A 27,984-nucleotide genomic window follows, 5' to 3' on the forward strand; every position below is an offset into this window, starting at 1 on the left:
GGATCCAGAGAGAGTGCTGTGGTCAAAGTGAGGGCCTAGGAAAAAGATCTTGGTGACAGCATGCTGAATGGATGTGAGCAGGGCAAGTCGGCATTTGTTAGAGCCAGAGAGAAGTTGCAGTCATAAAAACGATAGATGATCAGAGCTTGGATCCTATGTGGATGAGAAACTAACGTTAGTTAGATAAACTAAACACACTAGAAGACGATAGGCCAGATCTAACCGTACTGGAGAGAGGCCCAAAGAGGGAATAGAACAGGATGGATGGCAACAGAAGTTAGAGCAGCTCTGTGGCAGCTCCAGTTGATGTTGCAGGTGAAACAAGCCACTGGTTATCCCAGGGACTGGGTACACACAAATGTGGCTGTAGGCATAGCTGAGCTGGACCGTAGAGTCTGAGACTTTTACAAATAGTAAAAATTTAAGGTAGAAGCAAAGCTTGATGAGCGTAAATGTCCTTACTGTTCCCAGAGAGAATGCCCTTTGCAACCCACAGCACAACGAGGTGGGCTGGGCCTCTCAGGGGCATCATAAGGGGGAAAAGAAGCAGCAGCTTCTGCAGTAGGTCACTCTGGTATCTGGCCAAGGCTGACAGTGACCAGTAAGTCACCATCTGATGGCTGTTCAGTAATGGCCTATGTGAATTGAGTTAGCTGGTGGTGTCTGTACTTTTGGTAGAGGAACAGACAGTCCTTCCTGCCTTACTGATAAGAACAGAAAGATTTCTTACAGGCAGGGCTGGATTAAGGCATGAGCTAGCCGGGCAGTTGCCCAGGGCGCCAACCTATCGGGGGCGCCTGATGGCAGCTGTAAGGGGCGCGCAGCTGTAAGGGGCATGTGCCCTCCCCCAACCCGGGGTGCAATTAACCTTTCTGCCCGGGGTACCGGAATGGCTTGGTCCGGCCCTGCTTACAGCAAGATGGAATCCCGAGACACACTTTCTGTGATGATGAAAGGAAAGCTTGCATTGCCCCCAGGAGATAAATTCAGTCCCCAAGGAAGCTGTTCTGGCATCTTTCACCAACGGGAAATTCACTTTAATACATTTGCCGGGTCATAGATGACTTAAAACTTTAACTGGCAATTGTAACCCCAAAGGTCATCGTCTTGCAGTATGTTTGTGGTGGGTTGATTTCTGTCTATGCAGAACTTATTGCAAGAATGGAGCCAAAATAGGAACTTCAGTTTGTTTTCATCAGAATTAGTGTGTGTGTCTGGGTATAAATTCCCTTCTTTCCCATCTCAGTCAGCGCCTACCATGAAAGTCACTTCTTACAGTCTGCTACTCTACATGTATCACCTATGTGCTCTGCATCCGGCACTTCTTACAATCTTGAAAGGTATTTTTGCAGTTGCGGGACTAACAATTTTGTTGTCAACTTGTAGGCGTCGGAGCATTTATATCTGCCTGGTGCAGCATCGTAGAGGCTTGTGTAATGCTGTGCCATTTGTGATCTCTTTTTTTCACTCCCAGAGTGGTTGCATTCTAACCACTAAAGCTGTGGTTGATAAGCTTGGTAGGAGGAGATGGGTTTTTTGTTTTTCAACTGGCTGCCTTGCTAAATAGTCTGGATACCTTTAAGGGTCTCTTTATGTAATATATTGCATAAAGATGTCTGAGAGAGGTAGCCATGATAGTCTGTATCTGCAAAAACAATAGGGAATCCTGTGGCAACTTAAAGACTTAACAGATGTATTGGGGCATAAGCTTTTGTGAGTAAAAGCCACTTCATCAGATGCGTTGTTTTTTAATAAAAATGGCCTTTGTATGGCAGGAGTGGGCAAGAGTGCCTCCCTGGACTGGATCCAGCCTGCCAAGTGGGTTGTTCTGGCCCGCGGATGCCTTGCTGATCCCCCACCAGGGGCGTGAGGCGCTTAGGGTGTGTCTAGACTACAGGGTTTTTTCGAAAAAGCGTCCTCTGCGTCTAGACTGCTACCGCGTTCTTTTGAAAGTAAATCAAAAGAACGCGGCAGGTGTTTTTGACCGTGGAAAACCTCGTTTTACGAGGAATAACGCCTTTTTTCAAAAGTGCTCTTTCGAAAAAAGGTGCTATGTAATGCAAACTGTGCTTTTTTGAAAGAGAGCATCCAGACTGCCTGGGTGCTTTCTTTCGAAAATGCGGCTTGCTTTTTCGAAAGTACTGGTTGTAGTCCAGATGCTCTTTTTCGAAAGAGGCTTGCAGTCTAGACGTAGCCTTAGCGTGAACCACCGGTTGAATAGTTGACACTTCACTCTAAGGCTATGTCTAGACTACATCCCTCTTTCGAAAGAGAGATGTAAATTAGGCAGATTGAAAGTGCAAATGAAGTGCGGATTTAAATATCTTGTGCTCCATTTGCATATTCGCGTCCGATTGCTGTTTCAAAAAAGGGTATTTCGAAAGTGAAACCGCAGTCTAGACGCGGTTCTTTTGAAAAAGGAAAAAAAAACAACAACAAAATGAGGAGTATGGGATCTTTCAAAAAAGGTTTTTTCCCCCCGATAGAACCGCGTCTAGACTGCGGTTTTACTTTCGAAATACCCTTTTTTGAAACAGCAATCGGACGTGAATATGCAAATGAAGCACGAGATATTTAAATCTGTGCTTCATTTGCACTTTCGATCTGCCTAATTTACATCCCTCTTTCAAAAGAGGGATGTAGTCTAGACGAGCCCTAAGTGCCGGGCGCCCCTTGCAGGGTGGGGGCAGGAAGCGAGAGACTTTGCACGCTCCCCCGCCCCCAGACCCTGATTGACCTGGGGCAGGGAGAGCGTGTGAAGTCTCCTCCTGCTGCCAGGGGCACAGGCGCCTAGAGGGATAGCTGGCGGTTCTCTCTGGGGGGAAGCAGGGACAAAGATTTCACATGCTCCGCTACCCCCAAGCTGATCGGTCTGTGGGTGGGGGAGCACAGAAGTGTCCTGGCCCCTTCCCTTCCTTCCGAAGTCCTGCCCTGCCCCTTCCAGGGCAGCTTGGGACCATTTAAAAAATTTGTGAAGTGACCCTCTTCTAAAATTATTGTCCACCCCTGTTGTATGGATGCCACTGTCCTTGAGGCATGTTGTTAACTTATGATTGAAACCCCAAATTATGTTGTACCGATATGTTTAGGGTGGCAACAAATAATGTAATTGTGCAAACGCTACCCCAAAGTACCAGTTTGGGAATTACCCTGCAGTTCAGGCATTTTCCACATTGCCTCAGGAATGTACTTCAGCCCTGCCCTGGCCTGCTTTTGGCATGCAAATGCCCTGAGGAGGAGGAGTTCTTATCTCATGGGAAGTAACTCAAAGTAAAGGTTTAGTGAAGGCAGGGCAGTTCACAGCTTTCAAGTGGGTTAACAGGGTGAGATGAAGGTGGTACGGGAGCTTAGGGTTAAGCTAACTTGTGTTTTAAACCAAAGTTGCCTTCTCTTCCCTGGGTATCTCAAGTGATTATAGCGAGCAGGAGGTAAAACAAGGTAAGTGAAGACAAGGCCCCTAGGACTTAGAAAATTGAACTGCCAGCCATGAGACTGCCATAAGGGAGCCAATAAGTGCCAGTAGCGATGGCTTTAGTGATGCGACCCCTGGGAATTGGGCTGAGCCGACCCCTGGGAATTGGGCTGAGCCCACTCCAGTTGTTTTACAAAGCAACAACCATTAGGTATTGCCATCTCTTGGTCGCGCTGGGCTAGCTTTGAACCAGAGGCTGGGGTCAGAGGGAGAAAGCTCAGTGTCTCCCACAGTTTGGCTATGGTTCTAATATCATTCTTCCTCAGTGTGGCTGTTCCCATGGTCAGCAGGCTGTGATGAAACCTCAGAGCCACCGATGTGTGCTGGCAATGGGCTTTTTCTCTTATTTTCCTTGTAAAATCAGTTGTCTTTCGCAGGCCTGATCTTCTAGAAAAGGTTAGGACACTAAGGTGGCGTCATGCCTCCTCTTCCAGGCCCACTGGGAGCTTCAAGTGCTGTCATCTCTTTTGCATAAGAACTTGTCTGTCTTCAGACTTCAAGGGGTGACAGGAGGCTCTGCATAGAGGCCTCAGTGCTTTTTTTGCCTCTGTCTTCACAGATAAGGTCAGCTCCCAGCACTAGGCAACGCAGTATGGGAAGAGGTGGGCAACCCTTGCTGGAGAAAGAACAGGTTAAGAAGTATTTAAAAAAGCTAGACATACACAAATCCGTGGGTCTGGATTTAATGCATCTGAGGGTACTGAGTGAGTCGGTAGATATCATCATTGCAGAGCCTTTGGCTATTATCTTTGAAAACTCGTGGAGATCGGGAGAGATCCCAAATAATTGGAAAAAGGCAAATATAGTGCCCATCTTTAAAATGGGAAGAAGGACGATCCAGGGAACTATAGACGGGTCAGCCTCACCTCAGTCCCTAGAAAAATCATGGAAGAGATCCTTAAAGAATCCATTTAGAAGCATTTAGAAGAGGGGAAAGTGATCAGGAATAGTCAACATGGATTCACCAAGCACAAGTCATGCCTGACCAACCTGATTAGCTTCTATGATAAGGAAACTGGCTCTGTGGAGATGGGGAAGTCTGTGGATGTGATATACCTTGACTTTAGCAAAGCTTTTGATACGGTCTCCCACAATATTCTTGCCAGCATGTTAAGGAAGTATGAATTGGATAAATGGACTGTAAGGTGGCTGGAAAGCTGGCTGGAGTGTCGGGCTCAATGGGTAGTGATCAATGGCTCAATGTCAGGATGGCGGTCGGTTTCAAGCGGAGTGCCCCAAGGATTGCTTCTAGGGCTGGTTTTGTTCAACATCTTTATTAATGACCTGGATGAGGGGATGGATTGCACCCTCAGGAAGTTGGCGAATGACACTAAGCTAGGGGGAGAGGTAGATACTTTGGAGGGTAGGAATAGGGTACAGAGTGTCCTAAACAAATTGGAGGATTGGGCCAAAAGAAATCTGATGAGGTTCAATAACTACCGCTTGACGGTAGAATCCCAAGCATTGTTACAGGCTGGGGACCAACTGGGTAAGTAGCAATTCATCAGAAAAGGGCCTGGGGATTACAGTGGCTGAGAAGCTGGATATGAATCAACAATGTGCCCTCGTAACCAAGAAGGCTAATGGCACATTGGGGCACGTTAGAAGGAGTATTTTCAGCAAATCTAGAGAAGTTATTATTCCTCTTTATTCGGCACTGGTGAGGTCAAATCTGGAGTTCTGTGCCCAGTTCTGGACCCCCCACTATAAAAAGGATGTGGACACATTGGAGAGGGTCCAGCGGAGGGCAACCAAAATGATTAGGGGGCTGGAGCACGTGACCTATAAGGCGAGGCTGAGGGATTTGGGCTTATTTAGTCTGCAGAAAAGAAGAGTGAGGGGGGCATTTGACAGCAGCCTTCAACTTCCTGAAGGGAGGTTCCAAAGAGGATGGAGAGAGGCTGTTCTCAGTGGTGACAGATGGCAGAACAAGGCGCAATGGTCTCAAGTTGCGGTGGGGGAGGTCTAGGTTGGATATTAGGAAAAACTATTTCACTAGGAGGGTGGTGAAGCATTGGAATGGGTTACCTAAGGAGGTGGTGGACTCCCCATCCCTAGAGGTTTTTAAGTCACATCTTGACAAAGCCCTGGCTGGGATGATTTAGTTGCATTGGTCCTACTTTGGGCAAGGGGCTGGACTCAATGACCTCCTAAGGTCTCTTCCAACCCTGTGATTCTGTGTGGTCTAGTCCAAACCTTCCTAAGGCCAGATCTATAGTTAGGGAGAATGTTGATCTGACACACACAATTCCAGATATGCAAATTGTATAAGTGGAGTTGATGTACCTTAAGTCAGATTTCTGCAGCATTCCCATTGCAGAAGATCGGTGGGAGAAACTCTTCCCTTCGACTTCCCTTAATCCTTGCAACATCCGTGGAGTACCAGGTTTGATGGGGGTGTCATCAGTGATCGATTTAACAGGTCCTAGTTGGACCTGAAAAATTGAACCCTGGAAGATTGATCTCCAGAGCGTCAGTCTCCGAGTAAGTATAGGGGTCAGACAAATGGGTCACTTTCAAGAATCCAGCCACGACCTAATTGTCTCCTGGGGCCTCTTACATATCCTCTTGCTAAACTCAGCTGTAATCCCCAAGACTGGGCAGCTCTGACCTCAGGCTGCTGGAGCCTTGTCCATCGCAGGATGTAAGATAATTCTTTCTGAGCAGTATGCAGTTCCCTTCATCTTATTGTGATGCACCCAGTCATGCCTGCAGCACCCATAAATGGGCAATTCTTTTAGTGCTGCAGACTGGTCAGAGCTCCTTCCAAGAGGCAGCTACTGCAGGACTTGTGCAAAAGCGCAGTGAGCCACAGCAGAGCCCTTGAGGTAGGGTGACCACATGTCCTCTTTTTTTGCCAGGTTTGGAGAAATTTGCATGGAGGTGAGCAGTGAGGCGAGCCCCGTGCAAGAGGGGAGGTAGGGCTCAGGCCGAGGGTTAGACAGGGCTCAAGTGAGTAGCGACACAAGCCCCAGCCTCACATGGGGGGGCATGGAGAGAGGCTCAGATGAGCCCTGCATGGTGGGAGCAGAGGAGAGGCAGCAGGGTGATGGATGCCTCAGGTAAGCATCTGGGGCCAGCCCTGCATGAGGATGGGGGCAGGCTTGGGCTAGCCCCATGTAAATGTTCCGTTTTCCCTTTGGGAAATGTACTCACTGATGCTTTTATTAGGCAAACACATGTGGAGCTACGGGCGGCTAAAATGCTAGCCTGGGGTGAGAGACTCTGTATAGATCGGCGAGGAGAGAGGTTCCGTCCCATGGTGAATGAGGAAGCGTAGGAGGGCCAAGTCCCCTCCTTAGGTTGGTGCTCTAATGGGAGATGCTCATGGTGTATTTTTGTTGCTGTGCTGTGTGTCTATGGCATGGACACACACTATTATTTCTGTAAGGTTCTGGGGAGCTCTGTGTAGGGAGGAGGTGCAGCCTTTTGTGCCTATACCTCTGACTCCCAGCTGTTCTATAACCTGTGCCCATCGTGGTATCTCTTTCTGCCACTGGCGCAAATGGGAGTGGTTTCAAAACCAGAGGGGGGTGCAGTCAGGGCCCTCTGTGACAAAGAACTGAAATATACAGCTAGGGAGGAAGGGTGTGTAAGTGGTTAGGGCGCAAGCTCCGGGACTGAGAGTCTGACCTTGGAGGAGTTATTTAGTATCTAAAGTTAGACCTACACTAAAAGGGAAGGTCGAACTGAGATACACAATTCCGGCTACATTAATTACGTAGCTGGACTCAACCACCACCATCCTTACAGGGGGAGGCCGATGGGAGAAAATGCTCCTGTCAGCTTCCCTTACTCCTTGCAGGAGCAGGAATCCCGGCCGCCAATGGGGGCAACCTCTGAGTTCGATTTTAGTGACTCTTAACTAGACTCGCCAGGTGGAACTCTGGAAGATCGATCGCAGCAGCATTGGTCTTCTGTTTAGTGAAGACATGGCCTTACCCCCCTCTGCTCTCTGTCTGTGACATGGGGACAATGGAACTGCCCATTTTGCTGGGTGCTACAAGAATAAATCTGTTAATGGTCGTTGTGAGGCACTAAGATTATGGAAGCCAAGTCAGTGCCATAGAGAGCCTCATCCTGCAGCTCTCATCACACATGCAGTGGCAGGTTTGGATCTGAGGTGGTGTTCAGCTGGTGAGACTAATGGAAGATGAGGGAAGCTTTCCTGTAGGGCTGGTCTTGCTCATGTTTTTACATAGTGCCCAGGAGGAATCATAGAACTGTAAGGGACCTCAAGAGGTCATCGTGTCCAGTCTCCTGCTGGACGCAGAATGTGTGATGGACCCAGAGCCCCACCCTGGAGTGGGGAGAAATGCCAAGCTGGCATGGAGGACACCACACAATGGAGTGGAGCATGACCTAAGGCTGCCAGTCCCAACTCCTGGCTTTTACCAAAATGTCATGGTCGCTGTGTTCAAGGTGCTGGGGGAGTGATATTCAGAACCTGGCCAAATATCATCCAACAATAATAAATGGGCCCCAAAACATTTTAAATAAATACAGGTTCAGGGGGTAGGGGAGAGGGTGGCCACAGAATGGGGAAAAGGCAGAAGTAGAGAGGAAGAATGACCAAGGCAGGGACATTGGTCACTTTTAAAACAGCCCTTGGGGGTGGCCTTTTATGTAAAGGTTTGGGGAAGAGAGAAAGCAGAACTTGAAGAGTGAGTGAACGGTGAACACCACAGCCCAAGTCCAGCTCCCTTCTGGTGGTTCTTTCACCGTAACCACTGCAGTATCTGAGCGCCTGCCAGGAAGCTAATACCTGTCGCTAGTGGCTCTCAAAAGTTTTTCAGGCCTTGAATGCTGGACCCAGCTCAGAGCCCGCCCACTTGCACTACAGGAAGAGCACAAGATGGGCTCTCTAGTGGCAGGCACTGGGTGAGCCACACATGCGCCAGGTAAATGTCTGGAACAGCGCCAGGGCCTGTCAGTGCTTTCAAAGCCAACAGCAGCAGTGTCAATCCTTACCCCCTCCCCTCTAGCCTACTTTATAGGCAGCCTGTGTAGAGTCCTATAACATGGGTAGCCCAAAGGGGTGACCCCAAGTGTTGCTGCTACGCTCTGAGCAACCTGCATATATCAGAGCCGCTCAGTGGAGAGGGAGATGCTGCGGTACTTTGTATCCGCAGGTGAGCGTGTCTCAGGGCAGGGCCCAGCCTCCTATACCAAGGCAGCAGCCAACCTGAGGTTCACCCTTCTGTGGCCTCCCCTGTGGGAGGAAGGGAGTGAGGTAGAAATTCTTTCTCCTAACTCACCATCTCTGGGCGCTCTGGTGGCGAGAACCTCAGGGCCTGGGCCGAGGAACCCCTGCATCGCTCATTGCATGGTCATCAATGTATCTTCCTCCGGAGGACAAAGGATAGAGTTAGCCCTGCTGGGATGTAACCTGTGCTGCTAGGCAGGCTGGGTATAGTATTTCACACTTGTCACCTGGATCACTAATCTGCCCCTCTAGGATGTCAAATTCAACTTCTCTGTCCTCCCCATCCCCCGCTACTCCAGCGTGTACTGGAACGGTATTGGTGCAGTGAGGAAATAGAAGTTGTGGGGGGGAAATTTGCTGGTTTCACTGGTAGCGAGTGGACAGGAGAGCAGGATCCTTTCTCTTGTTGAGCCTGACTTAAACTCATGGACTCGGCTCCTTCCTTCCCTCTCTTGTGGTCTCTGCATTCGGTCCTAGTGTGATACAGCATGCACTTTAAGGAAGCGGAACAGATAAAACATGGCTCGTGTTTCTGGGAATCCTTACCTCACTGCTGATGGGGAAGTGTTGTGCTCCCAGGCCTTTGCTGATAAGATTCTGGGCTTCACTTGTCACGTTTATGCATAAGGCTTTTAAGCCGGCTCCCCCCAGCACTGGTTCCTGCTCCCCCTTCTTGCTGACTCTGATAGCAAGGGGTGGAAGAAGCAACTAGTCAAGTAGTGACTCAACTACCCAATAAGCCTAGGCTTATCACGTAGTCAACTACTCAACTAGTCACATCCCTAATTGCCACCCGAAAGGGAGGGGATTCGGATAGCCCATGGCTTCTGGTTAATGACTAATGTCTTCTGCTGGATGTTTGCCACCTGAAGTTTGAAGGCAGCTGTTTGAGTTTGATGACACACTCTTTCCTGCTGTTTGCATTATGTGGAACAAATTACAGATTCCTGCAAGGCAGTAGGGATAGAATCAGGCTCCCCCTCAAAAAAATTCCTAGCCATTCCACTTTGTGCCATTTATTCTTCCTATTCTTTTTAAGACAAAAATTTTAATATTGAAAATTATATGGGTCAGTGTTCCCGCTGATTTTTGTGACAAATACATTTTGTTACCCGCACCAAGGCATATGGGGATGTGCACCACCAGTAGAAACACATGCTGCCGGCTCTGGGCATTCTGCTAAGCAATTGGACAGCATTTGAATCTCTCCTGGGTAGTTTCCCAAGCACTCAGCTTACAGGGGGGACAGATCTGGACCTAGACCAGCTCTTTGTCTTCCAGGAAATAGGGTGTCAGACTACGAGTAGGCACTTCTGGGGTCTGCTCGCTGTTCTGTCATGGACTGACTGTGTGGGGAAGCCCCTTCACTTCTCTTCCTCAGTCTCCCCACCTGTAGCATGGGGAAGATAATTCTTTAATCTTCTTTGTGAAGTGGAGGCGTGTAGACGGGAAGCCCAACATAAATGCTAGAGCCGCTCAAATAATTGAGCATGGGAGTGTGTGTTGGGGAGGTCGATTCAGGGCCAAGCCTTTGAAAACAAAAACAAAAAATCCATTTCAGTTCAAAATAAACTTTTTCCCCTCATTGAAACACATGCAAAAATAAAAAAGCTTGAGTCTCACAAAAGAGATTGTCCACTAGCAATGACATTTCTGAAAAAAAAATCCAAGAGATGATGGGTGTTAGTTGTTCTTGTTTTGTATTTATTTTTGTAAATTATTCACATAATTTGATCCTACCTTGCAAACAGTTTGTGTCCAGAAAAATGCATTTTCGCCCAGCTGCAATACTAAGCATTTTGTAAGTAGAAGCTGCTTTGAACGATAAGCATGGTAGTGATTGGGTGGGTCTGAACAAGGAAGTCCTTGATTTAAAGCACTGGATTTGGACTCTGGAGATCGGATTGGATTCCCAGTTTCCCCACCCATAAAACGAGAATAATAATTTCTCCATTTTTCCACCCTTCATTAGGTGGGGTTTGCTGGAGGAAGCACTGTGTCCCACTGCGTCTGTGAAGCGCTTAGCCCTGCTCTTGTTGGGGCTTGTAGGAATGACGGCAATGCAAATAATAATTGTCCTTTCTCTCTCTTTGTTGCAGATTGTAGCTAAGAAGTGAGCAGGATGCCCCCGGGCATCTATTGCCCTGTGGAATTCTGGTCCAAGGAAGGAAACCAAAACATCCAGGTGGATTTCCTGCTACCTACAGGCATATACCTGAACCTCTCTGTGTCCTGCCATGCCAGCTTGGGCACCATCAAGCAGGTACCAGCCTTTTCCATAGCAAGCCTCACCCCTGTGGCTGAACAGTCACCTTTGGGATGAATTTTCCAAGCAGGCAGGATGTTTTTCTTAAGTGAGCTCAGTGCTTGGGAAAGACATTGGATTCGCAGCCCCATTTAGCCACACCCCCGCACCTTTTTCCCTTGCTGGGCTAATAGAGTGACATATTGCTGATCTGGAGGGACCATCCTCTGGGCCGCTCTCTTCACAGTCCTTGATAACCCTTAGCATTGCTCTTGAGGCTGCCAACATCCAGAGCAATTACACTGCCAGCTGTGATAGGCATCACTGTGCTGGGAACTTGACTCGTTTCACATCAGCCCTCAGATGGTAAGAGGTTTGTGGGTAACTACGGATGGGCCAGATTTGAATCAGCAGCTGAGGGGTGAGAAATTCTCATATTCTGTTACATCTCGCTCACTCACCAGAGCAGCCACTCCCCATTCAGAGCCTTTCATCTCAGTGGTCTCCTACAGGCCAGGGAGAGAAATCCTCCCCGGGAAGCTGAATACACATTCTGGATTAAATCCCATGTTCTGCAGTTGTTTTTTTGCTGTGAGCGCCCTTTGAGGTTACGTCTACAAAGCAGTAAAAATAATCTCTGGCACCAAGTCTTCAATCCCAGGTCAGTTGACTCGGGGCTCATGGGACTTGGGGTGCAGGGCTAAGAATAGCAACACAGATGTTTGGATTCCGGCCAGAGCCTGGGCTCTGAGGCCCATCCCTCTTGCAGGTTTCCGTGCCAAAGCCCAAATGTCTACACTGCAATTTTTAGCCCTGCGAGTCCAAGTCAGCTGATTCAGCTCCCCTGCAGCCATACCAGGGGTCTTCTATTGCTGTGGGGACGTACCCTTATTATTTTGTACAGCCGAAGCCGTGACCTGGTGGCTGGGAACTTTAGTTAAAAAGAAAAGTTTTCCATGTTTCCTTTGAGGAATAAAATGCTGAACAAAAATAGAGAAAATGAAATTACCTTTTCAATTCACTGGACGTAACTCAGAGTGGGAAAGATTCTCATTGCAATAGCAGCATGACTCACACAGCACAAGAGACAGACACACGGTGCCAGATCATTAGAAGTTCTCACTATGCTTGCAGTTTTCAGGCCAGAAAATTGTGGGCACAATTGATGTGCTTTAGTTGTTAAGTCACTAGCTATGGGATTACAATTAGGTAATTAGTTAACTGTCTAAATAACATCCACTGGGGTGGAAGGATGGTCTAGCGGGGAGGGCACTGGACTGGAGTACAGGAGTGTTGGCTTCAGTTCCTGGTACTGTCACAGATGTGTGACCTGTATCTCGGCTCCCCATCTGTTTAATGGGGGTAATGCCTCCCTACCGGACAGGGATGTTGCGAGGCTAAAAATCCATGAATAAGTATTGTGAGGAGGTCAGCTACTGTAAGCACTGAGAGAGATTTATTGCAGCTCATTGTGAGCACAAAAAATGAGAAGTCGGGTTAAGGACGGGCTGAAAATTGGGTCCTTGCAGTTAATGCTGTGAGATCACACAGGAAATAATCAGGTCAGTAATGATTGCAGCTACCTGGGCTTGAAAATTTGTGCTGTCTTATGCGTAGAGGTGGCTAGGAAAAGGGTTAGCATGGCTTCCCATTGTTGTATATTGCACCTTTCCCTGGAGGTGCGAGCAGGCGTGGGCAGTTGAGAATTCCCTAGGGATGGTGTTTCTCAGGGTGTTTCACAAATGATTGTTGCTCTTCTCCAGGGACTTTCATTAAGGCCCCGCAAGGTCCCAGTCAGTAGCTGCTGCTGCTGCTGTTTGCCTCATTACTGTGTGTACTGGCCTTGGGGGGTTGTGAGGATGGTGTGGCGGGAAAGTGGGGCAGTAGGGAGGGGAGGAGATGGTTCGGCTGGTACATTGGTGGTTCCATCCTGCTGTTGGCTTGTCCCAGGTGGTCTGGCATCACGCACAGTATGAGCCGTTGTATCACATGCTCAATGACCCCGAAGCCTACGTCTTCACGTGTATCAACCAGACAGCCGAGCAGCAGGAGCTGGAGGATGAGCAGCGGCGCCTCTGTGACATCCAGCCCTTTCTGCCCGTCCTCCGGCTTGTGGCCCGTGAAGGTGACAGAGCCAAGAAGCTGATTAACTCCCAGATCAGTCTGCTCATTGGGAAAGGTGAGTCCCACCTAAGTGCCAGACGGAGCCACTTTAATCAAGGTAGGGCGGGGGCGCTGGCTGCAGGGAGAGCTAAGTACTCTAGGCACAACCTCTCTCTGGGTTGCTGTGTAGGAAATAACATAGATGCACTGAGTTAAGGGAGTTCTCAACTATGCCGGTCCCAACAGGAGTCCCTATGGACTGACTAAGGGCAGGGGGTGATTTCTTCCCTGATCTGGTCCCAGCCTGTCCCAGCAAGAGTCTAACTCCAAAGACTTGGCTTTCCTACCGTACGTTATGTGATGCTGCGATCTCCCCGCCCAGCAGAGGCAGCTGATTATCACAGACCAGTCACCCTACTCCTGCTGCATCATGTGGTTTTAACACCCCTCTCAGGTTTGCATGAGTTTGATTCGATGCGTGACCCGGAGGTGAATGACTTCCGTGCAAAAATGCGCCAGTTCTGCGAGGAGAGAGCGGGGAAGCGGCAGCAGCTGAGCTGGAGGGCCTGGTTGGAATACAGCTTTCCTCTGCAACTGGAGCCCCTGACCAAAAGCCCCAGGACCAGCCCCCTTCACGTCTCCAACAGGAGCTGCTTCATCAACGTCAAGTTTGAGTCTGGCGAGGTAAGATCCGGAGCTGCCTTTGTGTAAACGCTTTGCGCGCTCAGTTCTGCCTCCCGCTGTCGGACAGGGTGCTGTCGGGAAGAGAATATTCCGTGGTTCCCTTTGTTTGGGCATTATCTTGTTGACCTTGAGATGTTTGGAAGGGCTGGATGTAAGTCTCCCACCTCCCCACCAAACAGCTGCTTGATGGAAATGCTCCCCATCTAAATATGTCTCCCCCCCCCCCAGTTCTGCACTGCTGAAACAAATCCCCTTTTCTTTTGAAATAAAAAGGTCAGGCGGTCTCATGATCACACCACTCTGTTCCCAGGCATCAGGCTGTGTCTGCCACGGAGTCCGTGATAACTTCTCATCCCTTCCCGCGGCCCTCTGAAAACCCCACCCCTGGCACGGTGTGCCCAGGCATTAAACAGCATTTCCAAGGCGGCACCTGCTCGGTCCGAAAGGAGCCACCCATTAACATGCAGTGCTTGCCAGGCAGCCAGCCCTCCCAAGCAGGTATCATCCCTGTTTTGTACAGACAGAGAAAGTGGAGGCAGGAAGCTTTACATGATGTGCTGCAGGCTGCAGAGGGAGTACAAGGCAGAACTTCGAAGAGGATTTGGGAAGTTCCTGGTAGGGATGTGAAGGATTAGTCGACAGGATAGTTGACTAGTCACTTCCCCCATCTTGCTACCTCTATCAGACAAGAGGGTACTTCGAAGCGGCAGCACTGCTTGAAGCCTGGGGCCAGACCTCAGGCTCCAGGTGGCGCTGCTGCTTTGAAAAGCCTCTTGCAGCCCGGGGCAAGCTAGGGTTTCCCCAAGCTGCACGCGGCATCTCCAAGAGACAGTGCCGCATGGAGCCTGGAATCTGCTGGAGACTCCCCAGCTGACCCAGGGCTCCACACGGCGCTGCCACTTTGAAATGCCTCAGGGACCCCGGCATTGGGATGCACGTGGCATTTCAAAGCGGCAGCACCGTGTGGAGCCAGGGATCAGCTGGGGACTCTCCCCCTGACTCCGTGCAGCACTGCCACTTTGAAATGCTGTAGGGAGCTCGGCGTCAGGCTCCTCACAGCGTTTCAAAGCGGCAGCACCACACGGAGCTTGGGGTCAGCGGGGGAGTCCCCAGCTGACCCCAGGCTCTACGCAGCGCTTTCGCCTTTGAAGTGCAGCAACAGCCTGTCCATTCTGAGCTCTCTGCATCCCTGTTTGTGAATGTGGATAGTCACTCTGCCCCTGGGACCTATTCTCCTTCTGGAGACTCTGCGACTCCGGATGCTGATTTCAGCCCCTTCCCAGCTGGTATTTGACTCTCCGTGCTGTTCTGTTGGGATTGCAGGAGAGCTTCACCTTCCAGATCTCCCCCATGGAATTCCCGATCACATTAATAAGCTATGCCATCAAGAAGCAAGCTACAGTCTTCCGCCACCAGAGACTGGAGAGCTCTGAGGATTATACTCTGCAGGTGAAAGGGAAATGGGAATATATCTACGGGAACTACCCCCTGTACCAGTTCCAGGTGAGTCTCTCCACCTCTGACTGTTGAGCTCTTTCCCCAGGGTGTTCTCTCTGGAAGGCGGGTATAGGATGCTCCGTGCTGTTGTCGTCCCTCTACGTCCAGCTAGAAATACACCCTAAAGGGACCCAGTCCATTGTCTGGTTAACAGCAGTGACCTGGTTATCTCAATGGGCGGCCCTCGAGGGCACCACAAAAAAACGAAGCTGCTGGGGAAACGGCCTTGGTCATGGGGAAATGGATGGAGAAACCGTGACTGGGTTGTGGGTCCCTTTGTGGTGGTGTAGGCTGATGAGCCAAACCCATCGCTGGGTGTGAGTTTGTATATGTGTGGGTGGGGGAGGATTGTGATTCTGGGGGAGGTGGGGTGACTCCGTCCATCCCTCAGCCAGGATGTAGCTTCTGAAAGGCAGAGCTGAACTGTGCCCCCTACTGCTGGGGAAGGAACACTGCCCCCCAAATGGCATCCCCCATCTGTGTTGTGGGCAGGGCAGGCTCTGTGCTGTCTGGAGCAATGAATCCTTCCCAGCCTCGTGCCATGAAGCCAGGCAGCCCTGTGCGTGTATTGAGGATGGGTTTGGGCAGCTGGACCTTTAGTCTTCAGAGTTCTTCGTGCCAGGGGTGCCTCCTGGGAAAGATGTAGGCTTACCAAGGCATTGGCAGGAGAACCCGGTTGTGGTGGCTGTTGGAGCCCTTCCACAGGCTGTCCTCCCTCTGCCTGACCCGGCCCGGCTGCACCACCATCGCTGCCCTCTCCAGAGCCTCGTGGCTTCCAGCCTTCCTGTCCTGCCAGGATTAATTCTGTTCTCTCTCTGCCCCTCCACCCACCAGTACATCCACAGCTGCCTGCACCAAGGTATATTGCCCCACCTGACGATGGTGCATTCCTCTTCCATCATTGCCATGCGGGACGAACAGACCAACTGCACCGCCCACACCCCAAAGATGGCTGCCAAGCCTCCCCCGATCCCCAAGAAAAAGGTAACCATGCGAGTGCGCCGGCTGCCCTTCTCTCCCTGCCCCCATCACCTCCTGTCTGCTCCTTCTCTTTTACACAATGCAGTTGGGATGCTAGTGGCACCTGGAAGTGTTTGTGCAGCAGACAGAGGGATACTCTGGCCCCTTAATGCAGGGGTCTTAAGGGTACAGGGGAGTAATTGGGAGTCCCTCTTTCTCTCAGTTACACAAACAATCTCCATCCCTGGAGGTTTTTAAGTCCCGGCTTGACACAGCCCTGGCTGGAATGAGTTAGTTGGGTTTGGTCCTGCTTTGGGCAGGGGGCTGGACTCGATGACTCCTGAGGTCTCTTCCAGCCGTAGGATTCTATGAAAGAACCTGCACAGGCACCCGCTTCGTTTTCTTAAAGCGATGGTCCCACGTGCCCGAGTCCGAAAGGGTTTCCCGGCAGTATCTCTTGCCCCTCCCGTGCGTCCTGCATCCTCTCCGGCTCGCAGCCAAGGGGACGGTTGGTTGTGTGGGTCGACACCTCTCCAGTTCCCGCTTACTGCTGCCTGGCCTGAGTCAGACTCCCTGCTCCTCCGTACTCGTGACCGTGCCGAGAGGGTGATTTCTTTCCGTCGGTCTGTAGTTGCATATAGTGGTTGTAGAGTTAGCAATAGGCTGGCTAGTGCAGTCACCATGGAAACGCTGGGCAGTGCTGAAGGGCTGGTGGGGGGAGGTGTGGCGCAGTAGCCCTGCCCCTTCTGGAAGCATGGAACCCCCCCTTTGCGTGGGGGGGGGGGGACTGGCAGTTCTCTTGGCAACGAGCACCAGGAGTGTCTTCATTGCCTCAGCAAGGCTCACGTCATGGCTTGTGGCTCCCTCTGCAAATCCTGCCACAGGCCTGGGAGCTCCGGCTCCGTAAATTCCTTGTGAAGGAAGCAATGAGGTCGCTTGCTCAGTGAGATCCAGGGCCTCAGAATCACCGACAGAACGACCTTCCCTGGTGGTGAGCATCCTCCCGCTACTTGCCCCCCTCCGGAGCCGATGGTACCAGTGGACGGGCCGACTAATGGGGGGGGGGGGAAACGGGGCAATTGCCCCAGGGCCCAGTGATTCAAAGGCTGTTGCTACTGAGGCAGCAGCCTGAGCCCCTGGCCCTTTAAATTGCCGCTGAAGCACGGTGCTGCGTGCTCTGTGCAGCTCTTAAGGCTGTGGGGCACAGAGGCCTGGTTGCTCCTGGCTCTGCCCCATATGCCTGAGGCCCCGCCCCATCCAGGAGCACAGAGCTATTCCCCTCCCCTGCAAGTTGCCATGGGGCCTGTGGAGCCGGGGGGGACCCCTGCCAGCGGGGTAGGGACAGCCATAAGAGCAAGAAGCACTCTCAGAAGCACAAATGCAGCGTTTCTTCCCTGGGCCGAGCCGGGCTGGAGGAGACGTTACATGTGGAGATGACTGGCTGAAGGGAGAAGCTCTGCGCAAATGGGCTTTGGCAGTAAAGATGGTCACCAGTTCCTGCACCTGAAACCCGTCCTGTTTTCACTGCCGTGACATTGGGGCAAGCTGCAGATTCCACCTGCCCCTCGAGCATTTCCACAGGTACATGCAGGCCTCCCAGCTGCTTGGAGCCTGTCCTCTCTGTCGTGGAATTGGTGCTATCCTATGCGCCCCTTCCGATCCTCTTTGGCCTTCCCTCACCCATGAGGTCCCTGCTCCAGTGGACCAGTAGCTGCAATGATTATCCCCCCCACTCTGGCGCATCACTGCGGCCTGCCCATTCCACTGGTTCCCCCGCTGGAGCCATCCTCAGAATCGGAGGAGTTTTTGGAGCCGGAGCCTTCGTTCTCCCCAATGTCATGTCGCAACTTGGATTCACGCCCCCGACCTCCTTATCCGCTGGTGTATGGTTCAGCACTGAGTAGCTGGTACTGGCGCTAGATCAGGGGCCAGTATTTGGGACTCTCAGGACCTTTCCCCTTGGCTGCACTGGGATTCCTGAAACACTTAACACCAGCATTACCCACCCTCCCAATAGTTCTACCCCTCCGCCCGGGCTCCTCCACCAGCACTGTTGGACTTGGAGGAAGAGGCAAATATTGAGCTTGTTTTGCTGGCTCCTTTGGTCTCCTTCCTCCTCACTCATTCCATCTTCCCTGTCTCTGCTGTGTGATCACCAGAAGTAGCAGAACCTGCTCTAGTGGCTGACAGAGGATCTAGGAATACAGCTGGAACAGTTTTTTTTTCTCACACAGCACAGTCAGCCTGTGGAACTCCTTGCCAGAGGAGGTTGAGAAGACCAGGATTTTAACAGAGTTCAAGAAAGTACTAGATGAATTCACTGCGGTTAGGTTCATCAATGGCTGTTAGCCAGGATGGGTAGGAATGGTGTCCCCTAGTCTCTGTCAGAGGCTGGGAATGGGTGATGGGAGAGGGATTGCTTGAAGATTCCCAGTTCTGTTTCCCTCCCTCTGGGGCACCTGGCATTGGCCACTGTTGGCAGATAGGATGCTGGGCTAGATGGACCTTTGGTCTGACCCAGTATGGCCGTTCTTATGTTCTTGTATGTACCCCCCACATTATTAATTTATAAGGGGGGGGGGATGCTCAGAGGCTTGCTGAGTCACCAATACAGAAAGGAGTCACCATTACAGAAAGTTTGAAAATCACAGCGCCAGAGCAACAGCAGCAGTTTCAGGCACAGGTGTATGAAGGACACTTGGTCGCCAGTGTGGGCCTCCAGGCAGCTGTTGATTTGGGGGAGGTCCAAAATACAATTGAGGACCTTCCCTGTGAAGAGGACAAACTGTTTTATGCCAAGATGGACTCCAAGGCCATTTTACAATCCCTAGCACTATATATCCCGGCTCCACAATTCAGGCAACAGCAACCATAGTTCCATCCCCACCAACACCGTACCTGGCCTATTACCAGCGACAACAGGAAACCCCTTGCAAGCCACACCACTCTCAGCAACAGCATTTCCTTGACTCCACTATGGCCACCTCCTCAATCCTCTCCCACTACCAAGTCAGTCAAGGCCTGCGAACCTTCCCCGTTGCTACCTGTGGGACCCCATGCCATTTTGGGGGCTGTCCTGTTCTATTTGCTTCAAGTGAGGCACAATCACCATGAACCATGAGGTACTGGAGATCATTCGCCATGGATAGGCCATAGAATTTCTTTTCCTCAGCGTCAGCCCCCTTTCCTCCAGACACCCCTAAGTGAGCTTTCTCATCTATGCTTTTTCCACCAGGAAGTAGACGCTCTTCTCCTGTCCGGAGTCGTAAAGTCAGTCCCACCTCCCTACACAGGATGAAGCTTCTACTCCCCAAGCTTCCTCATCAGAAGAAGGGTGAAGGGCACCTACTGATTCTCAACCTCCAGCTACCGAACCTCTTTTGTCAGAAAACCCAAATTCTGTGTGGTGACGCTGGCATCGATTATCCCATCTCTTCCCGGTCACGGCTCTTGACGTGAAGGATGCCTATTTCACCACTGACATTTGTCCAGCCTGCTGGGAATTTCTCCGTTCATGGAGAGGACACTACCAAGTCTGAGTCCTCCCTTTTGGCATTGCGACGGCCTCCCTAGTCTTGACAAAAGTCTTCACTGCCACAGCAGCTCAATTACGCTGCCTTGGCTACTCGGTGTACCCCTACCTGGATGACTGGCTCCTTGTTGGGTAATTTTGACAAGAACTCGCCTCCACCATCCTCACCCTTTGCACTCACCTGGCATTTCTAGGTATTTGCATCACTGAGGAGAAGTCAGTGTTAGTAACTACACAGATAGTTCCCTTTATTGGGGCATGGCTCCATTGCGGCAGGAACCTTCCTTCAGGAGGACCACTTTGCAAAACTGCTGGCTGTAATTGCAGGGGCAGGGGGCTGGACACGATGACTCCTGAGGTCTCTTCCAGCTGTAGGATTCTATGAAAGAACCTGCACAGGCGCCCGCTTCGTTTTCTTAAAGCGATGGTCCCACGTGCCCGAGTCCGAAAGGGTTTCCCGGCAGTATCTCTTGCCCCTCCCGTGCGTCCTGCATCCTCTCCGGCTCACAGCCAAGGGGACGGTTGGTTGTGTGGGTCACAGGCCTGTGTACCAGGGTCTGTCGTTGTCTTTCTCTCTCCTTGGACATAGGGCAGCATGCACCTCGATCATGCCGCGTGCACATCTGCACATGTGTTGCCTCTGCCTGGCGTCTCTCCTTCTGCAGACCTAACCAGGACCATTTAGACCCCAGCGCCATTCTTCCCAAGACAATTCTCGCCTCCCTCGCGCGGTGAGCTAACCTCTCCAAGGTCACCATCACATCAGATGTTTCCCTTGCAGGTTGGGGAGGCCTTCTGGTCGATCACACAGCATAGGGGATCTGGGCACCAGGAGAGGCCAGGATTCATATAAATGTGCTGGAATTGAGGGTGGCCCATTTCATATGCTCGACATTTCTTCCCATCATCAAAGCTCTCCGACCAGTCAGCAGGGCTGTGACTGGTCTCCCACCCTGTGCTCTGTGTCCATCCACCTTCAGAACTGGTGCATCAAGCAGTGCGTGATACTCCAAGACACTTACCATCCAGGCACCCAAAATGCCCTCATAGATGTGATCAGCAGGGGTTTCTGCTTCTCTCACGAGTAGGATTTACACAGCATCGCACTCCGACACCTCTTCCACCAATGCGGCACCCCATGGCAGGATCTTTTTGCCATTCGTGAAACCCAAAAGCTTCCCCATTAGTGTTCCATGGGAGCCATAGGGGAGGATTTGCAGGTCAATGCTCTTCTCCTCCCATGGATTGGTGATCTCCGCTACAGCTTTCCCCTCGTTCTCCTCCTCCCACAAGTGTTACACAAGATCCGACGGGCCCAAGCTGCTGTAACACTTGCAGCCCCGTTCTGTCCACACCAGTTCTGATTTACAGACCTTCTCAGACACTGCCTCCAAATGCTCCCAGATCTCCTCCAGCAGGATAGGGGCCAAATCCAAACTCAGGTCCTCTTCACCTCATGGCCTGGTATTAGGATGGGACTTAAGGATAGAAGGACCATGCTCCACCCTGGTGGGACACATTCTCAGCAGAAGCGGGAGAACATCCACCAGGCAAGTGGTAAGGATTCACCTTATGGTCTCACTGCCATCCCTGCCCAGTGAGTGTGGTATCTATATCTATCGCCCTCAGCAACCTTCTTGGGAAAACAGCAGGTCTTTCTCTCAGTTCTATATGAATCCATCTGGCAGTGTTCAGAGCCTTTCTCCCCCATGCCTCCATGTTTATACACCTTACCGCTGTCTGTTTCATGAAGTGTTTACTCATGCCTTCCTGCCAGTACTCAAGATCCCCTTGGGACCTTTATCTTGTTCTCTCCGCCCTCATGAAGCCACCCTTCCAGCTTCTGCCAACATGTTTCCTCGCTCACCTCTCCATGAGGGTGATTTACTTTGTCACCATCCTCTCAGCTAGATGGGTCAGTGAACAGGCAGCGATGATGGCAGACCCTCCCTTACACCATCTCCCGCAAGGAAGAAGTTTCCTTATGGCTCCACCCTCCCACTAGTGTGGGAGTTCCACCGATATCAGCGCATCCACCTGCCTTAATTCTGCCCCAACCCGCACGCTTCCCATGCAGCAGGGCCCTGCACTACCTCAACATCCACCATGGTTCTGCTGCCTGGGACCCATGCTGTTCACGCATCCCTGAAACTGTAGCTATTGCTGACCTATCAAAGGGCCAAGCCCTCTTCTCCCAATGACTCTCCAGAGCGTTCTCTGGGTACATCCGGGAATGCTACATGCTGTCCAATGTATTGCCACCAGATGGCGTCCCAGCGCACTCGGCACAAATGCAAGTGACCCCGTTGGCCTGCTTGGCGACCCCTGCTGGCATGCAGCAACTTGGAACTCCATCCACACATTCACGTCCCGCTACTCCGTGGCCTAAGTGGCAGCTGCAGACACTGATGTAGACCATGTCGCCCAGAGGGCTGCACTTCCTCTCACATCCCATCTCTAGGCTGATCATTGCTTGCCACTCACCTGTGTTTGGAATCCATAGACTTGAAGATGAAGAGGAGGTTGGAGGTTCTTCAAGATGGTGGTCCCTTTTGCTGTTCCAATACCTGCCCTCCATCCTTGCAGCTGCATCCTGGGCTACTCAGTGCTAAGAGAGGAGTATGAGAGAGGTGTTGACCCACACGCCATCATACCTTAATTGTGGGCACGTGCGGGCCAACAGACATTGGTAGAAAAACCTTGTGGACTCAGGTACATGGCACAATTGCACACCCATGTTTGGAGTACAAATAGGGGCACGGCACCCCAAAGAACCTCTAGTTTGCAGGTAGGTAACCTCCTTTTGCTGTCTGAGATCCTTTTTTTCTATACTGAAGTAAAAATGGGAGTAACTACCTATGCCCGCCCCCGGGGCACCTGTCTATTCCTGTTTCTAGGGGCTTGAGCACAGGACAGGGAGCCTGGAACTCTGGTATTCTAATCCCAGCTCTCACCCTGATTGTTGCCTTGGCTTTGGATAAATTGCTTCATTTCTCTAAGCCAAATTCAGCCCTGGAACGAGCAGGAGCAGCATCTCCAGGCTGTTGTGTTGCATGGTAGATAGAGCACCCGGCTGGGGTGCAGGAGATTGGGGTTCTATTCCTGCCTCAGCCTCTAACCAGCCAGGTGACTTTGGGCTAGTCAGTTCATCTCGTGTCCCAGTTCCCAATGGGGAAAAGGATACTGAACATCTTCAGAAAGACCTTTGCTGAAAAGTGCTGTCTAAGTGTGAAGAATAGTGATGAAATGTAGCCGTGTTAGTCTGGTGTAGCTGAAACAAAAAACAGGACTATGTAGCACTTTAAAGACTAACAAGATTAGTCTTTAAAGTGCTACATAGTCCTGTTTTTTGTTTCAGCTACACCAGACTAACACGGCTACATTTCTATCACTACTCTACATGCAAGGCACTACATTTAGCTGTTTGGAATGGAAATCCATCAACCATATGAAAAAACTTGCACAGATACAGACAGACATCATCTTTCTATCCAAGTGCAAGAAGATGGACATTGTACCCAAAGGACTGAAAGTGAACAATCCATTAAGGTCAACATACTATACCATCTGGTTAGTCTTTAAAGTGCTACATAGTCCTGTTTTTTGTCTAAGTGTGAGGCATTAGTGTTACAGTGGGAGATCCACACACTTACTCTGGCTGAATTTGGTCTTGGATCAATTTCCCAATCTCTAAGGTGTGTACAGTACATCCCAGGCAAGTATAGGGATTAGCTAAGTGGTGATGACTAAGAGGCACCAGCTTGTCTCCTGGCCACAGAGAACGTGATTCCGTCTTCATTTTGGTCCATGTGCTGACTTAAGTTCTGTTCTTTCTGCCCTCTCTAGCCAACCCATGCGACCCTCTGGTCCCTTGACCAGCCTTTTTACATTGAACTGGTGCAAGGCAGTAAAGTGAATGCAGATGAGAGAATGAAGGTAGGTGTGGGCTGGGTGTGGGTTGTTTGGGTTTTTTTGCATCTGGTTGCTCACCGCGTGTGTGAAAGAAAGCAGGGATCAAAGGCCTGAGATCACATGGCCCTTTGCTGCATCGCTCTTCATTCAACTTTAGAGCGACCTCTAAAAAGTGTCACAACAGGAAGGAGAAGGGAACCTGCTAGCCCTGAGTGAGCAGCACATTCTTAGAAGTCTCAGCTGCGAGGGTTTCTGAGTACTGAGCCTAGCGACCCGGCTGCGGTGACCTCGCCTCAATAGAGATGCTGAAATGCCAGAGATCAACGAAGGAGGAGGCACTAGGGCTGTGTGAGACGGGGAGGCAGAGAGACAGGGAGTGGCCCCGCATAGGCAAGCGACAGAGAAGAGGGGAATGGAGAGAGAATAGACCCTGGGCAACAGAGAACTTGTAACAGAGTGGGGCAGGCAAACAAATGGAGCATCTGAGACCTCAGAGTTTGGCAAATGAGGATAAAGGAAGCAGAGACTGATGCTTGAATGTGTCCCATACAGATGTTCTGGGCACATAAGGCTCTTGCCTGGCTGAAAGAGGCTTCTCAGTGGGGGGGATCCTGACTGGAGGTGTTTTCTAGTGCCTGGATGAAAATGCAGCAGGAGGGATGTGACCCAGGCTAGGAAGAGGCCTCTTTCCTGGTCTGTGATAGATTCCAAGCAGGAGAGAGGGAAGGGGAGGGCTGATGCATTTAGTAGTATGGAGACCGAGCAAGTGCCAGAAATCTGGTTTCAGTATGGCAGTTCAGGGAGGATACCTACCACTGGTGACATGCTTTGGGCTTGTTCTGTGTGCAGGCCAGTTCTACACATCCTCCCCAGTGCTATTTATTTGCTTCTCCCTTGACATAAGCCCAGATCCATTTCTTCTTGATTGCCTTCCCTGAGGGGCTTGGTCCAGTTTGTTCATCTGGGCTTGTCAGGTATCTCAGCTGTTAAGATTCATTAAATGTTCCCATTGATTTGGTTTTACTGCTGTTGGATTTTAACGTAAAGAGTGAGTGTGTGTGTGTGTGTGCGTGTGCGTGTTGTCAAAACAATTCCAGCATCGTACCCGAGGGAAGCTATTTGGGGGCTGATGTGATATGTGACTTGGTCTCAGTCATGTATGCAATGTAGTTGTAGCTGGGTTGGTCCCAGAAGAGCCATGTGTGGCTCGAAAGCGTCTCTCTCTCACCAGTAGAAGTTGGTCCTGTAATGGGAGTGCCTCTCTCTCTTTGCTCTCAGTCTAGGTGGTCACTTTTCATAAAAGCCTAAGTCCCGTTTTCAAAAGTAAGCTTTTAAATGTACTTCAAGTTACTTGAAAAGTGGGAATTGTGCTCCCAAGTCATTTGGCCTTTATGAAAACTTTGTCCAGCATGTCCACCCCAGAGGGAAAAAAAACAATAATGGCATTTGGAGCACTTGGCATCTCTGCTGGCAGGCTCACCAGAAAGGCCTGTGACTCGCTGGGCTGGGGAGATTCATGGGAGGCATTGTCAGAAGCATCTACGGGTATGTCTACACTACCACCCTAGTTCGAACTAGGGTGGTTAATGTAGGCAACCGGAGTTGCAAATGAAGCCCGGGATTTGAATTTCCCGGGCTTCATTTGCATATTGCTGGGTGCCGCCATTTTTAAATGTCCGCTAGTTCGGACTCCGTGCCCCGCGGCTACACGCGGCACGAACTAGGTAGTTTGGATTAGGCTTCCTATTCCGAACTACTGTTACTCCTCGTGGAACTAGGATGGTAGTGTAGACATGCCCTAGGTGATTTAGAAGCACAGGTCTCCATTGATTTACACTGGCCATTGTGCTTATAAATTACCCAAGTGCTTCTGAAAATTCTCGCCTAAGGCAATTAAGTGCCCAACTCTTACTGAATTTCAGTGCTTCGAAGACAATATCAGCCTAAATATTCCTGTGGAGAAGACTGTCTCTCTGGGTCCTAGATAAGGAACACTGACAAAGGATAGCTTGTACCATTGTTGCCCTGTGGTGCCTCTCCGGGGTTGGAGGGGAGGCAGGGTGTAACAGAATGTATTCTCCAGAGCTGCTGATGTGTTGCCTTTACCAACACTTTAACTTGACACCCCAGGGTTCCAAACATCACACACACGTGGGCAGAATGTGCTTCTGGAGCCAGGGGGATGGCAGCCATCTTAGTGTCCACAGCTTGTGCTAAAGGAGATAGCTCTGACTACTGAGCCTGAAAGACTCATCTCCTCTGATTGGGCCCAGCAAAGGACTTGCGGTGGGTTAAATGAGAACTTTGCAACTAATGATTAAATCTCGCCACCCATAAGTGAGATAGGAAGAGAGCATATTAACTGTATAGATCAGTATGTTAACACATAGAGAAGATAAGGGACTTGACCATGGGCTCCCAGTGAGACAGTGGCAAAAGATGGGACTAGCACCCAGAAGTCCTGGGTCTCAACCCTGGCCCTGTTCTAATCACACTCCCTACGCAAAGAGTTCAGGACGTGTTCTTTTCTCTCTCAGTTGGTGGTGCAGGCAGGTCTTTTCCATGGCAACGAGATGCTCTGCAAGATGGTGTCGAGCTCCGAAGTGAATGTGTGTTCAGAGCCGGTGTGGAAACAGAAGCTGGATTTTGACATTAACATCTGTGACCTGCCCCGCATGGCGCGGCTCTGTTTTGCCCTCTACGCTGTCATCGAAAAGGCCAAGAAGGCGCGATCCACCAAGAAGAAATCCAAGAAAGCTGTAAGTGAGACCTGGTGGGTGTGGGGCCTGTCTTGCCAGCTCTGTGTGGCAGCAGAAACAGCACTGAGCTAAATGCTTAGGACTCTTGCTTTTCAAAGAGGGAGCTTCAGCCAATAGCAAAGCTTCTGCCAAGATAGGCTGTCCCATTGTAACTGCTTCGGGGGTTAGGGAATTGAGGAATGGCTATTGATACAATGGGCTGTTCCGTTGTAACTGCTCCAGGGGATTTGGGAATTCAGGAACAGCGACTGATACGATGGATTGTCCCATTGTAACTGGGGGAATTTGGGGAATTCAGGAACGGCTACCAGTACGATGGACTGTCTTATTGTAACTGCTCCAAGGGGGCTAGTGAATTCAGGAGTCACTACCACTATCATTGTAACTTCTCCAAGGAAGTTGGGGAATTCAGGAACAACTACGGCCACGATGGACTGTCCCATTGTAACTGCTCTAAGGGGAGTAGGAAATTGGGGAATGGCTGCCATTGTGGCTTGTGTGCTGTTCCATTGTAACTGCTCTGGGGAGGGAGGAGAGAGGAAATTCAGTAATTTACTCCATATTTAGCTGCCAAGAAAGGGGAATTATTTGTGTTCATTTCCTCTCTGCATTCCAGGGCTTCCTCATTTGTAGTTGAGGTTAAAACTTCATTATATGCTGGCTTTTCTCTTTCATGCAAAGCCTGTGCACCGCTAGTTTACCACCAAGGGAGTGGGAGAAGAGAACAAACTCTGAAAGGAACTAGTGTCCTGCCCTGGGGGAGTGAGAGCCACTTTACAGCCATGTGTTGGAGGGAACCAAATGCTTAAGCAGGGTGTTTCTAGCTCACATTTGAAATGGGCTGGACACACAAGGAAGCAGGGGCAACTGTGAAGAGAGACATGGGGGGGCCACCAGCCACGTGACACCCCCAGGCCAGAGAAGGGCTGGGACAACCCCTGTGGGCCCTGTTTGTCCTTGCCACTGCTTCACCTCCTCTTCTCCACCCGCTTCTTCCCCTCCCCTAAACAATGTGGCCTGGGGGACTAGCAGGGCCTAGGGGTCTAGTGCCAGCTGGGGAGGTCTGGCCCTCCTTCACTCATGGGCAGTAGCAAGGGGAAGCAGAACCATGTAGCCCCAGCTCATTTTACTCCCCCAGTTGTATCGCTCTGCTTTCTCCCCTGAGTGATGTGTCGGGAGAGCAGAGAGAGCTGAGCCCACATTGCTTCACTTCCCTCGCAGCTGCTGGTGAATGCAGGGGTTGCCGACCCCTGCTGTGGGTACCAGCCTTCTCCCCCACACACACACTAGTCCCTGCCAGCCTCTTGCCCCTCCTGCCTATGCCATTTGGGGTGCACATGCCCTGTCATGTCCCCCATGTGTCACCCTGGCAGAGAAGCACAAACACATTCAGAGAGGCTGTTTGGTGCAAGCTACAGAAGAGAAGGCCCTTGGTGCTCAAATTCACTTTGTGATCTTGTTTTTGTTCTCACACCTTCGTCACCTGCATGCCAAAACAATCATCCTATGATCCCTTTGCTCAGAATCCTCTGTCCCCTGTATTCATTATGCTACTTCAGTCAAAAATGACCCCAGTAGGCCTTGTCTACACTGGCATCTTTTGTTGCCAAAACT

General features: G+C 50.7%; 1 protein-coding gene across 2 annotated transcripts in view; it reads left to right on the forward strand.

Annotated features, from left to right (window-relative positions):
• Positions 1–27,984, forward strand: part of PIK3CD (phosphatidylinositol-4,5-bisphosphate 3-kinase catalytic subunit delta) — a 73,364-nt gene that overhangs the window by 18,150 nt on the left and 27,230 nt on the right. For both annotated transcript variants that reach the window (XM_075906079.2, XM_075906078.2), the window contains exons 2-8: positions 10,778–10,941; positions 12,874–13,102; positions 13,481–13,710; positions 15,034–15,213; positions 16,042–16,191; positions 23,546–23,635; positions 26,149–26,370. In XM_075906079.2, the coding sequence (XP_075762194.1) occupies positions 10,801–10,941; positions 12,874–13,102; positions 13,481–13,710; positions 15,034–15,213; positions 16,042–16,191; positions 23,546–23,635; positions 26,149–26,370 (1,242 nt within the window). In that variant the 5' untranslated portion in view covers positions 10,778–10,800. The remainder of the gene's footprint in view (positions 1–10,777; positions 10,942–12,873; positions 13,103–13,480; positions 13,711–15,033; positions 15,214–16,041; positions 16,192–23,545; positions 23,636–26,148; positions 26,371–27,984) is intronic.

The sequence above is a fragment of the Pelodiscus sinensis genome, chromosome 24, assembly GCF_052426305.1.
Source record: "Pelodiscus sinensis isolate ZL-2025 chromosome 24, ASM5242630v1, whole genome shotgun sequence".
Lineage (NCBI taxonomy): Eukaryota > Metazoa > Chordata > Testudines > Trionychidae > Pelodiscus > Pelodiscus sinensis.